The sequence below is a fragment of the Ambystoma mexicanum genome, chromosome 1p, assembly GCF_040938575.1.
Source record: "Ambystoma mexicanum isolate Mex_15411 chromosome 1p, UKY_AmexF1_1, whole genome shotgun sequence".
NCBI classification, from domain to species: Eukaryota; Metazoa; Chordata; class Amphibia; order Caudata; family Ambystomatidae; genus Ambystoma; species Ambystoma mexicanum.
In genome coordinates this window covers 124,680,145-124,694,287 of record NC_090921.1, presented here as the reverse complement: position 1 = coordinate 124,694,287, position 14,143 = coordinate 124,680,145, and the positions used below count along the sequence as shown (strand labels likewise).

At 45.6% G+C, this 14,143-nt stretch overlaps 1 protein-coding gene across 2 annotated transcripts in view; it reads left to right on the top strand.

The window, feature by feature from the left end:
• The window catches only part of LOC138567041 (phosphatidylinositol 4,5-bisphosphate 3-kinase catalytic subunit alpha isoform-like), a 363,865-nt gene that overhangs the window by 305,331 nt on the left and 44,391 nt on the right, over window positions 1–14,143 (top strand). For both annotated transcript variants that reach the window (XM_069644869.1, XM_069644877.1), the window contains 3 exons: window positions 2,545–2,716; window positions 3,908–4,014; window positions 12,925–13,046. In XM_069644869.1, the coding sequence (XP_069500970.1) occupies window positions 2,545–2,716; window positions 3,908–4,014; window positions 12,925–13,046 (401 nt within the window). The remainder of the gene's footprint in view (window positions 1–2,544; window positions 2,717–3,907; window positions 4,015–12,924; window positions 13,047–14,143) is intronic.

Here is a 14,143-nt window from a genome sequence, read left to right as displayed (position 1 = left end):
CATGGCTCAGGTATGTTTCAAATATTCCAAGACTGTGCTGGCTACGATGAATCTGCTCTATGATCCCATCCAAAGTCTGTTTCTAGGTTTGCACGGTCACAGCTGCAACTAGTGTGAATCAAGGCAGCCTTCTTTAATTGGCTGTAACAGTATTTTTTCTCATGTTTTTGCTGTTTACACATAAATAAACAAATAATGCGAAGCTGATTATTTCTTCCTTAGCAAATTCACTTATGCTAAACATACATGAGCAAACTAAACACAAAATAGGAGTGTAACACAAACAGAACCGTGCAGTGTGTGGAGACCGTCGATTCCAAAGACGGTAAGCATGTACAATGTCGCAACTATTGAACATATTGTAAAAACACATATTATCACAGTTATCAGACATATGTGAAGAAATTACACATAGTTAGTGCAACAATTGTTTTAAGTCCTGATATGTGTCCTCATCTAGAACCTAATGTAGGTCCAACTGTAGGCAAAAGTGACCAATCCTTGGATAGCTAGCAAGAATTCACAGTCAGAAGAGGTGAAGGAGAGCGAGGTGAGCTGATTGCAAAGTTAAGGAGTTCGTCAAAGGGATCGCAGAGGAGGCCGCGGGGGCGAGTTGTACAGTAGTCGAGGCGAGTCAGGACTCGGGTGATGGAAGAGAAGGGGTGCTTCTTGCAGATATTAAGATCGATCATGATTTGATATGATAGGTTATTTATAACGCGCTTAATACCCAGAGGTTTCTAAGCACGGACCCGGGGATCGAACCTGCGTTGCTCCATGTCGTCTTGCTTCCAAGACGAGCATGTTGCCCCTGAGCTATCTTCCCGAGATGGCGGTGACTGTGCAGCTGAGCAAATGCTGGAGCTTAAGATCGCTGTTAAAGAGGACCCCATTGTTGTGTGTCTTGGAGGTGCTTCAGAGGCCAGAGGGAAAGGAATAGTGGCAGGGAGAATCGCAGGGGCGTTGGAGGCTGCAAGAAAGATGGTGGATAGTGCAGCAGAAGCTGGAGATCTCCGGGTGAGTTCAGGGTGAAAGGGGGAAGGCAGCGAGTTGGGTATTCTTCCACAGGTAATGTATTACCTAATAAAGGTTTTGAGAAATACTAAAGCCTGCAGCACTTGGAGAACAAAGGGTGACGGGATCCACTTTTATCACTATAAGGCCTGGGAAATACATTGGAAAGACGTCCGCCCTGGACGCAGTGGGGCCCAGTTTAGCCCATGGAGAACAATAATCCTGACAGTTTTTGGGACAATCCCATTTCTTGTTTAAGTTGGCTCATTTCTGTATTTATACCCCAAATAAAGGTTTGAAGTTCAGACCATGGTCGTGGCAAACCTCTTGGTTGGTACCAGTCAGCTCTGTGACAAGACAACTCAAGTCAAATAACTTTATTTCAGATGAATTAACAGAAGTATAGCTAATGGTCCAACTGCACAAGTATATCTATCATGCACATTACATTTTGGGCATTACTAGGGCCACAGATTGCCTTAAAAATACCCCACCTCCCAAATATGGTCCAAGGGTTTTTATTCGGAACTTGAATAGGGTCCAACTAAGGGCAGTCTTTCTTTTGCTCTCTCTCTCTCACTCGTCCTCCCTATCGCTCCCTCCACCCCAACGCAGTCTTCCCTAAATCTCATGGTGGGCACCAGTGAATGGTAACCTCTATCATTTACAGTCTTGTTGCCTGATGGTAAGAGCCTAAAGGCAAATGCTTTATGTGGCTCGCTCCCTCTGGGGTTTTCTGGGTGAATCCTAACCTGGGGTCCCACAAGAAGAAGAATAACATCAGGAAGTGGCGCTTCCAATCGCCAAGCTTTAGATCAAATGTTTCCTCTCGTGCTCTTTTACTCCTCACCCTAATGGTCTAGCCTTCATCTCCCTGCTGTCTATTTTCCTCCCTTCTCTTCCTCCCACGTTCTGCCTTCTCCCCCTCTCTATCCCTCCAATATCGCACCTATTTCTACTCCGCCTCCTTCACTACTGTTCACTCCCACTGCTCTTGTCTGCCCCTACTATTTCCCACTGTGCTCTCCTCCCACTTCTTCCAACTACACTGGCCACCTCCTTCTCTGTCACCCTTCTTTCACTCTCTATCACCTCTCACTCAGGCTCTTTACTCACCTACTCTCTCACTTAGTCTCACTGACCTTACTTACCATACACACACTCGCATCCAAATACTACTTCCACGCACCAACCACTACTTCACCTTGCACACTCTGTAGTTCTCTTCCACGCTCCTCCTTTTGCCTAGTCTCTTGGTCAGCCTTCTCCTCCCTTGGCCACACCTGAACAACCCAGACTCCCTCCGATTTTCCATGTCCCTTTGGCCACCTCCCACAGCCAATCGCTGCCTTGCTCTCCTCCATTGGCTGGGATACAGAGGTGGCAAAACATAAAGCCCCCTTTAAGCCCCACCCCCTTCGTGAATGCGGGCCTGCTGATGTCTCGGAATTGCATTAAGGTTGCTGGGTACTGTCAAGGTATGTTCATGCAGAGGTACCATATAAACCTCCCTCTGTCTATCATAACCAGGTCAGAGATGCACAGCAAGACAGTGAGCCAGCGTTTCGGCCTGATGCTTGAGGCCTTCTGCAGGGGCTGCGGCATGTATCTGAAACATCTTAACCGACAGGTGGAAGCCATGGAGAAGCTCATCAACCTGACAGACATTCTAAAGCAGGAGAAGAAAGATGAAACCCAGAAGGTAGGATTGATGAAACTGCATGACCATCAGCAAGGGGTGGGGGGGATACATAGCCACCGCCTCGTCCAAGGTGATACAAAACTTGAAATGTAACCTACAGATGTTCAGAAGCCGCATTCCTTGCTATAGGATTGTACAGGAATAGCTTTCCCGTTCTCATGGCAATAGCGATCTGCCATTTTAAGGATAGAAGTCTAACAATGGCACCCTTGGATCTAGCGATCTACTGAACTGGTACCCACTACCCTGGGAACATGCACTATCTACCATAGAGCAGTAGAGACTAGCCATCCCCACTGTACGATTGCATTGAATTGGTAACCCTTGCCTTGGGGCAGGAAAGTACAAGCACACCCTATCTTAAGGACAGAACCAAACCAGCACCTCCCACCCAGGGCAATAGAACATTTTGAAAAGTGGCACCTTTATTCTGAGGCAAAAACAAACCCACATCCATCCCTGGCATCCTTTGGAAAGCAAATAAAATGCCCCCTGGACTCTAATGCAGTGCAGACCACATTTCCCCATCCTAGGGTAGAGCAGGAATCCTTGAACCCGGGCAGTACAGAAGTATCACTTTCCCTAGAATGTTACAGAATGTGCACCCTTTTCCATAGGGTGGAACATACATAACATACAGCCCCACCTGAAGCCAGTATATGCCAGGCCACCTGTAGTGTGGAACAGTGTAGGTCTGAAATGGTGGGTTGGCAGTGTGCTTGCCGATGGGCACAGGATTCTTTAACAGTGATTTAATTGTAAGCCTATCAGTTACATACCTGCCCACTCACCCTCATTTGGGTGTTGTAAACGTGAATTCCACCCTCCCGTCAAGTTAAGTGTCTCCCGTAGACTTCTTTGGGGTCCGTGGACTTCATTGGGATCATCCTTCCAGCAGACATGTATCGCCCTCCAAACGTTCACCACTTCAATGGGATCACACTGCAGAACACTTGAACTCCCCATCCTTGGAGACACAACAGTTTGAAAGATATGATGTTGAGGGTGGGCAGAGAGATTAAGGGTTCCATTCACCTCAAATGCTGAGGGGACACCATGCTGCGCTCCATCACTCCTACAAATGCTATCCTCTTTGATATTGACTTGATGCTGATGTTTCTTCCTTTCTCTTCTCTTCCAACACCCTCTCACACCTCCCCTCCCTCAACCCCTGCACACCTGCCTCCTTAGATGCAGATGAAGTTCCTGGTGGAGCAGATGAGGCGGCCCGATTACATGGAGGCCCTTCAAGGATTCATTTGCCCTCTGAACCCGGTGCACCAGTTGGGAAACCTCAGGTAAAGACCTTCTCATTGTACCACCTCATCAGCGAGCACAGATAGAAGGCAGGGCCTTTTCTGTAGCCGCCGCCATTGCAGGGAATGAACTTCCATCAAGAAATTAACCACCTTGCTTTCAGGAAAGTGATAGACATTTATTTTATGAAAAGGGTCTCCTCTCCTTTGGTTGTTCTTCCCTTGGAACTTCCTCCTCTCAGCGCCAAGATGCCCTTGGGCGAATGCTTGCGCTCTACACAATTCCCTAACATAACATAACATAATAAAGAGGCGCTGGCCTATTTGGGATCCATGACCTGACTACAGATGTCTGAGAGGCTGCCTTGTGTGTCAGCTGCATAGCATTTCTGGAAGTTCCAGGCAGTGCTTCTGGGAACAAACGCACTGATTGAGTGGTAACTGTCGTGTCGTGCCTGTCTGTGATGTGATGTAGATGGGGATGTCACGTGGAGTGTTTGAGTGAATGCTGGAATGTTCTGTGTGAGGGTTCTCAGTGGTGGCAGTTACATCTGGCCTGCCTGGGTGATGGGAGCCGGTGTTGTCCTAGCTATTGTCCTATATATCTTGAATGTGGAACTGTAACTAAGAAGCAGGAATAAACTTACATGAAGTAATCATAAAGAGCCTGGAACCCACCTCATTTCATTGGCGACAAGTCAGTCTTTTGAAGCTGGGCCTGCGTGCATCAGACTGGAAAGGAAGGCAAAGGAACCTGCTGCGGGGTTCCAGGAGGCACAGGGACAGCCAGCAGGAAGGACAACACCGCTCCCAAAACCAGTAAGTCCCATCACCCAGGGCGCAGGGTAAGGCAGAGGAAAAGCGTTCCCTATTAGGAGGGATCTGCAGGAGGCAGAGCGAGGAGGCAGAACGGATCCCTGGTGGGCTGGCCCAGCTGGTGAAAAGGTATGCGCGTTTTGTTGACGAAGCTGAATGTCGGCTTGGATGTAAACAGGAACTTTCGAGCGGATTTCGAGTAGAGGACCCTACTGCGTCCACGATGTGACCAGGAAGTCTATCGGCTGCGAAGCACGGGCTGCGTGAGAGTTTGTGACAGCCAGTACGGGGCTGTGTACACCGCAGCCGCCTGAATGGAATGTAATGGATCTAGTTGCTGGTCGTTTCCGACGTATTCTGACGGAGCATGGAGGCGTTGGACAGGAGGTGTTTGGACATGGTGCAGCGTGGAACGGATTTCTGAAGTATGGAACTGGGCGAGATGTTGTCGGGTCATGGGATGGTGAGAGGCAAACCAGCATTTGCTTCTGGGAACGCAACGACTTCGGACATGGTACGGCGCAGGACAGATCCGTTGGGTTTGGTCTCAATAAGACAGAGTCGGATTACTTACTTGAGGATTCGCGGAGAGTACTTCAGTGTCCTTTTGTGATTACTTGTGCTTTTGTTTACCTTTCAGGCACTGATGGCTTTGAAAGGTGTCTGGCGTTGTAGGTGTAAATGGGTTCTGGTATGGTTGGACATGGTGTAAAGTTCCTAGACTTAACTAGTTTGAGGATTTTCAGCTTATGGTCACGGGAGATGACATGGACTTTTAGGTTTTCTTTAGAGCCTAGAATGGCTATGGACTCTTAGCTCCGTAAAAGTTTTGGTTTTGGTTTTGGTTATAGTATTTCATGGATAAAACGTATATGTTTTCACTGTATTGTTCACACCAAAACATATGGTTGCAGCATTCAATGGTTTGGAATGCATGTCATAAAGCTGACTCTGATGATATGGAGAGAGTCCGTAAGAGCTTGGTAATGGATTGTACTAACAGTGAGCATGGATTAGGTGTGTGAGGTAGCATGTATATATGTGTGTGAACACGATTTTGGTACGAGTGTTTTGTTGCGGTGGGCAATGCATGGTTCATGTTGCTTGGGCGATGTGTGGCACACGACCACAAGATTGAAGTATATGTGTGACCCCGCATGACCAATACCACAGACATGCCCACACCAGAACTGGGGATGCTACCACCCGACACACATACCTCTTTAAAGTGGTAGCGCCCCAGTCAGTCGGGGTGTGGCTGCGATGGTAGTTGTGCATGGTTTAAAAGAGGTATGTATGTTGGGTGGTAGCGCCACCGGTTCTGGTGTGGGTATGTCTGTGGTATTGGTCATGCGGGGTCACACATATACTTCGATCTTGTGGTCGTGTGCCATGCCTATTTACTAATACTGTCTGTGTCAAAACCTATTCTTGCCCTCACTTCTATAAGAAAATATGTTGTATGGGATTTGGGCAACTCAATAGTGTTCAGAATAAAGTTAATGTGACAATGGAGCTCTTCCGGAATCTCCTTCCCCAAGTTCAAGACACTCTGGTAATGCTCAAAGTAAAGTTAGCGTGACAATGGAGCTCCTCTACAACTCCCTTACCGGAGTTCAAGGCAATCTGGTTTAGAAAGTGCCACAGTTTCTCAGGATTTGCTAAACTCAGATTGGTTTGACAAAGGTTCACAGTACCTTTTTCTTGTCAGGATGTACTTCTGCAACGGGTCTCAGGCATCCCTCGCCCGAGCCAGACCCTCTTGATTGTTCTCCAACTCACAAATACTCCACTGGTTCAATGTTGCCTCCTGTTAAGTACCAAAGTTCAATTCAAAAAGTCCTACTAGAAAAATGTTACTCTTCCATTGGTTCCTGGTGGGACTCCCTTCCCTACTGTAACCCAAGTTCTTTTGGTTTGTAGCCTCTGTACTTCATGCAGCTCTCTTTCACAGCTAAGGCTCCACTGGTCGTGGTGCAGTTCCCAGACTGCACGGTCCACCCACTACAGGTCGCGCAACCAGGTGCCTTACTTTGTTTGAGCTCTCCTGTTCACCTTGTGGGGTCTCTGTAGCTCTTGGTTTGGTGGAAAGTCTCTTTTCCTTTACTTTCGGGAATGTTGCTCGCACTTTGGTTTTCTTACAGCTCTCCCTTTTAGGATCTCTATTTTCCACGGTTTTCAACGCTGTGCACATCACCCCTTTTTCACAGGAGCTTCCTATTCAACAATGTGTACACCTGCCTGTGACCACTCTGTTACTTTTTATCAGCAGAATCCTCTATCAGTTTCACCCGACGCGACCATACGCGGTTGACCGATAAGATTGTATCTTGCTCAGACACACCAGACTTTTTCATTGCTTGCCTCTCCGGTTGTGTTTCCTTGCCTTTTACGAACAGCGTCCTTGTAGTCTGAGGTGAGGGTCTTCCAACCTGCTCCTCAGACACTCCTGGGTCTCTGATTTGGCCCAGGGGAACGAGCACTTGACATTCACATAAAAAGGGATTAGCACGCCTCCTGTGTCCCTTTTCCAGACCCTTTCTCCGAACTGGAGGGACAGGCTTCTGGCCATGCTGTTATAGGGCGCTCCCTTGTGTAAGTCCTCAGGGTCTCATCGTCTTGGATTTTCCACCTGGCCATGGGCAGCCACGGCTCCGTGGCTCATCTCCCGATCTCGTTCTAACCACTGAGTGCTTGGATGCTTTTTATACTGTCCTGAATACCCGACAGGCTTAAGGTGTGCATAGTTAATGTCTATTGCCTGACCTTGCCTGGCCTCGTTAGTGGGGCCTAGAAAATGAAGAGGTTGATGTGCCTTGATCTGCATCTTCCTGTTCTCAGTACTATAATTGTGTTTCTCATAGGAAGTCTGTACTCCTCTTGACTTCCTCTTCTTCATCACAGTACTTGGATAGTATTTAGGGAAATGAAGATGGTGTGCCTTATAACAGGAAGGTGGTTCTATTTCTTTTGCTCTGGTATCATCAGTAAGTGAGGTTAACAAGGAAGGAATGGGCCCCACGGTAGTTTATAGGATTATAGGGACAGGAGGATAAGTTAGTGTTGTATTAAGAGAAAGATGTTGGCTGCCCTGGGGTTTTACAATCCCTTCCTTTCCTCCTATCGTGAGTGTTTGACGGAAGGTCTTGTGGTAGGGCAGAACATGCAGACCAGACAATATTCTATGACAGTAGGGGGGAGGTAGGATAGATCAGGATTAGGAAGGGGGATACCATGTGTTACCCTCGGGCCTCCCACTTCCGTTCTTCACGGATCCTCCATACCTGTAATACCCCTTCTCAAACTTACCCCCAGTCTTGCCCTTTTCTTTGTTACCTGAGGGGGGGTTGGGCGGTTAATTGGGTTAAATGTGGGTCCGCTGTCAGATTTCGCACATACACCAAGAAACCTTGGTTCGTAGCATACAAAAAGAAATGTGAGATGATCACCAGGAAATCGTTGGCTATAGGTGATAACCACACTAAACCGCAAATGTGCCCACAAAACCTTTACCAAAAATAGAGGTCAACCACACAGAATAAAAAACAGTGCATCCTAATAAAAACAATTAAAGGAGCCTAGTCAAACAAAAGCATTCAGAAACATAAAGCTCCTAATTAGCAAAACCCTAATTCGTAAAAACTAAAGACACAAAGTTCTGCAAAACACACAAATGTCTGTAACTAAGCGAGACAAGACCACATGAGAGCCTGAGTAGATCAAATTTGTCCAAAATCAAACGTTAAGAATGCTGTGATTTCAGTGCTAGAAAATAAGAAGTCTAACTTGCAGAATGGGAGAAATGTGTCTGTGGCGCTCAAGGTGAGTATAGTTAGTGTTGGTCTCGGGAGGATCGCTCAGGGGCAACGTGCTCGCCTTGGAAGCAAGACACGGAGCAACACAGGTTCGATCCCCGGGTCCGTGCTAAGAAACCTCTGGGTATTAAGCACGTTATAAATAACCAATCAGGTCAATCATGTTGCGGACAGTCAAGGAGATAACTGACGCTGAAAATGTCTGCCACCCTGTGAGAATGAAGCCAAGAGCCATAAAGAATTAATGTATGGGGCAGGAAGCAAAAATAACAAACACCATAGATTGGCAATTTGAGTAAAATAATCACAAGAAGCTCACAATTAGAAGAATTGGTTGCCTGGCACTAACAGGTTGAAGCGTCTGGAGATACCAGTTGTTAGGTTAATGGTGGATGCTAAGAGCATTGGAAATGATAGAGACAAAGAATAGGTTTGAGGAAAGCGCCCAATGAATGTGTGAAAGCTACCAATCGGAAAATACATTCAATAAATGTATGCAAACTGGATCAGCAAATGCCAGAGAAAAACCAAAACTCAAAACGAAAACAAGGACAATTGACCACATCAATAGTAAGGAAACGTGGAGAAACGACCAGATTGGTCTTCAGAGCCAAGTTACCTGTGTAAGGAAAGAAGAGAGGCGGACCAAAAAGACACGTGTAGGGACAAGAAATATGAGCTATCTAAACCCATAAAGAAAGGAAGGAGGAAAGAAACTATAGTGACTCAGTGCCAAGAATTGCACCAATTCAAAAGACAACATTCAAATAGTAGGGTAGATGCAAACTACAAAACAGATAAGACCACTGTAAACACAAAGTGAAAAAATACCACAATGTGTATTTATAAGCAAGCTGCTTGTTATGGGGAAGTAAAGGGATAGTCACGTGATGGCTCATCCATAGGATGTCACACAAAGCACACTGATCTCTAGTAGGCAATGCCAAGCCATGTAAATGAAACGTATCATAAAAAACAAGTAAGCTACATTTCCTCGTTCATCCCTCATAGAGTTAGAGTCCAAGCGATGTATCCAGAATGCTTCTCTATGGTTCAATCTTTTTGCCAAATCTTCAAGCGGATTACCTCACACAACTTTCAAAACATGAAAGCGGATCTGTGATATTGGAGAATGTGGATTACCTGTCCGAATGTTTGAGCGATGCACATTCCATCTTTTTCTGGCGGCCATTTTTATCTGTCCAAAATAATACACACACACTTGGGCACTTTATGGCATATATATAATGTGTTGTCTCACATGTGGCAAAATCTTTTAATGCAATCTTTGCTCCGCTCCTAGGGTGGCCCCTAGGGTGGTGTACTATGTCTCTGTTGATAACATTATTACAGTTGCAGCAATGTAGACATGGTTAGGTACCCGTTCGTTTTTGAGGACCAACCTGATGGGATCTACCTTTGGTGTTGACCAATTCATTTCTACGATTATTACTACGTCGGTAGGTAAAGGAGGGAGGCTCATGGAATAGTGTACGTACTCTACTCTCTGTATGGATGATGTTCTAATGTCTATTGATGATTTTTCTAATTTGATTGCTCTGAACAGAGAATGTGGAGATATAGGTTAAATCAGGACATTGATGTTGCTCTTGTGGTACTAGAGTCTGTTTAGTTAAAGATCTGACCTTGTCTTTCAACGGATTCACGTCTGTCTCCCTATACCCTCTGTGTATGAACTTCTCAGACATCTGTTCTAACTCATTCAAAGACTCAATGGGATCACTGACTATTCTACTCGCCCTGAGTAGTTGACTACATGGTAACTTCTTAATCAGACTTGGGGGGGGGGAGGGTGAAAGCTAAGTCTATGTAGCAAGTTATTTCTGTTGTATGTAGCAAGTTGTTTCTGTCGGTGTGCTTTCTATAGATCGTGGTGCAAAAACCATTGGGTTTAAGTCTAACCAGAACATCCAGAAAGTGAATGGCAGGAGGGTCTGGCTCCATTGTAAATTATAAACAGGCATCAATGAGATTCACATACAAAAGAAATTAGTTTAATGTCTCCAAAGTCCCTCTCCAAAGGCCAAAATTGTCTATGAAATGACCCCAGTATACAAGGTATCTCTGCCAGACTGGATGATTCAGAACATAATCTTTCTCGAATGTATACATGAAAGGGTTCGCATCTAAAGGAGCCAATGGTGGCCCCCATAGTTGTACCGTTAGTCTGTAAGAACAAAACGTCATGAAACTTGAAATAGGTATTGTGTGAAATAAACATCAAAAGTAGAGGCAGACATTTTTTGTTGGCTCCTAATTCATCTTGTTGCCGTTATAACCACTCTACGGCTTCAATGCCTAAATCATGGGGGATACTTGTATACAGGCTTCTGATGTTGCTGGTAAAAAGAATGTCACTAGATGTCACCTGTAGATCAGATAGAATGGTGAGAAAGTGTGTTGTGTTCCGAATAGAAGTGCTCATCTTTTGGACTAGCAGTTTCGGAAAGGTATCGATGTAGTTGACTCCTTTTCAGATTTTGATAACTGGGTAATCTAAAAGAGTTGTTCTGAAGGTCACGGAAACGCACTTTCTCAAAGGTGTCGATAGTAGGGACAGATATAGGAGGCATACGTTTGCTCTTACCTTTAAAAGTCATGTAAGGAGTCTTGTCTGATACAGACATCCTACTTTCATCTGCAGTATTTGCAAAGAAACAACGCAGTTTGAGTTGGCGTATGAATCTGAACAAGTCCACCCTAGTATTGAACAAATTGGAGCTAAATGTGGGAGCGAAACTAAGGCCCTTCTGAAGGGTGTCGAGTTCTTTCACCGTCAGTTGGCGATGGGACAGATTGATCGCTAACTTCTTTCTCTGAAGTCTCGTCTGTGGATGGGGTCTCTTCCGGTGTCTACGCCCATGGCGGTTTCTCTTAGGGGGTATCTTCTCCATGATAAAATATTACCTGCTGGTAAGGATGTATCAATACCGCTAACGGAATACCGCTAATGGAGGGTTGGGATGCGTCAGTCTTAGGTGTTTCAGTGACAGCTGCTACAGGAGTAATGTCAGTCAGAAGTATTGTTTGTGGGATTCTCGCTATCTGAGCTGAATAGGTTAGATAAATCACTGCTCGGATTCTTAGTCGACGTTGTTGTAAACCTGTCCTTCTAGGTATATACTTTGTCATGGAGATAATCATACGTATTGCACTTAAACTTGCAAATCTTCTTTAGTTCAAGACTTGCAAATCTTCTTTAGTTCAAGCTCTGATTTATAGGATTCTAGCCACGAATTGATGTCAGAGAGAACAGATTGTAGCTCATCATAGGGCATCAGCGCACCAAGTTCTGCCTGAATTTCTCTAATCCCTTTGTTAAGCGAGTCACCACATCCAGACAGTTCTATTATAGTTAACAAAATCCTTGCTTTCCTTGCAAGGTGTAGGTTTTAAAGGGATTCTAAGCCCTCCGGGGATGCATTCTGTTGTGAAGTAACGCCCAAGTGTGACAACATGTAATTTACAATTCATTTCCTTCCGTTTACGGTATTTTTATTGTTTAATTTTTGTAGAAGGATCTTTGCTAGCAGTGGATGTACCTGTGTCGCTGATATAGTTTAAAATTGCATCTGCCTCTGTGTCACATTTTGCACCGAAGAAGGATCCGAAAGGCATTGGCCTCTCATTCTGTTTCTCTTCTGCATTTTAATTTCTGCTTATTAAAACACACTTTATTATGTTGAATACTGGATTTGATTACTTGTATATGTACTTGATATACATGTTCTGAATGTCTATCGTTCTGCTCTGGTAGACTAACCGTGACTGACCATTCTATATTGTAATCACTTCACTATGATTTATTTGTGCCTGTTCTTGGCACCCAGAACGCCACTGGGCACATGGTAGTGAACCATTCGCAAATTGATTGAATCTGTTCATCAGGTGGTGCCCTCTCCTTTGTGTCATAGTGGAACTTTTCATTAGTGGCCAGACATATTAGAGTAATTGAGGAGGTTCCATAGCTGGAGTGCTGGAGTCTGCATGTCTGCCACAGTGAGTACTGTACCATCTGCCACACTGAGGGACCTTGGGAGTAAGTAGCTTCGACAAGCCAGCGGCTACACACTACTGGGAAGCTTGACCAGAGCTACTGGACTACATAAGGTCAAAGGGGTGACATGTAGAAAAGTAGCAATGTTCAAGAAACTTAAAAGGACCCACTTCTACTTTTTTAAGACCCAGGGTATAAAGGGGACATAATGATTACAGGCCTTCTCCCACATTGAATCTTTTCCCTGGTGGCCAGAGCACTGCGCTACAGTAAACTGCATGTCCATTTGCTTCTCCATTGTAGGTTGGACGATTGCCGCATCATGTCCTCAGCCAAACGGCCTCTATGGCTCAACTGGGAGAACCCAGACATCATGTCCGAGCTGCTTTTTACCAACCACGAGGTCATCTTCAAGAACGGGGATGGTGAGTGACTGTTACTGGAGGCGCTGCTACAGAAGTAGTGTTTCCTGACTGTACAGTGTCCTCTTGCTTGTTGTCTGTGTTACTCTGCCTTGCCATTTCTTTATGGAGCACTGTATGTATTTGGCCTGAAGCTTTGCCCTTTTTGGAAGCCGGGTCAGCTCAGAGGTGAGCTTGATTGCTTCCTCTCTGAGATCTTTTGAGGAACACCAGGGGATGGTGGGTAGCCTTTCATCTTGGAGGTGGGTAGGTAGGGAACACTGGTCACGGCTTGGTAGGCTGCCAGTGTGCAGCCTCCCTCGCTGCTATTTAGTCAGCTCACTGTCGTGTACTGCTCTGAACCTTGGCCTTCTGGCATAGTAACATCATTCTATGCATTGGGACTACCAGGGATATGCTCGTCATTATGGGCAATGTCCTACAAGCCTGAGTATTGGAAGTCTGTTCTCATAAGCATTGGCATAACACAAAATGTGGGGGCCCCCCTGCAAGCCCTGCCACCATATGGCCCCTACGCTGGGCATACGCAGCATGGGACCCCCGCACCGCGGGGCCTCTGTTACGCCTGTGCTCATAAGCTGTAATAAGAAGAATATGTGGGAGGCTGCACTTAGGAGAAGGGGGACCAAGTCGAGATAGAAGAAAGATTCAAAACCACCAGTCACACACAAACACGCACGCACACGTACACGTACATGCACACGCACACGTACCCATGCACTGGTAGCCGAGGAATTAGCCACTTCTCCCAAAACTATGTGAGTTTCTCAAATGACTGAGGTTGAAAAATAGCTTAAGTTGCTAAAACATAGGTCAGGAGGGCTACATGTGATTATAACTAACGAATAAATAACAAACACCCCTTTAGTCTGAACACTTATAACGAAAGAAATATATATATTTTTTTTTATTTGGGTAGGTCCCCCTCAGTTATTCAGGAGCCACCTATAGGCCGAAATGATTGCATTAGAGTACAGAAGGGGTGTGGGGGGTGGCATACGAGAAGGGAAACACCAAGTTTGAAGAAGTTCTTTAGTTGTTTGCCCACCAATTGACTGCCCATGACCATGCTAATCTATTTGGCCATTCCCACCCACTTC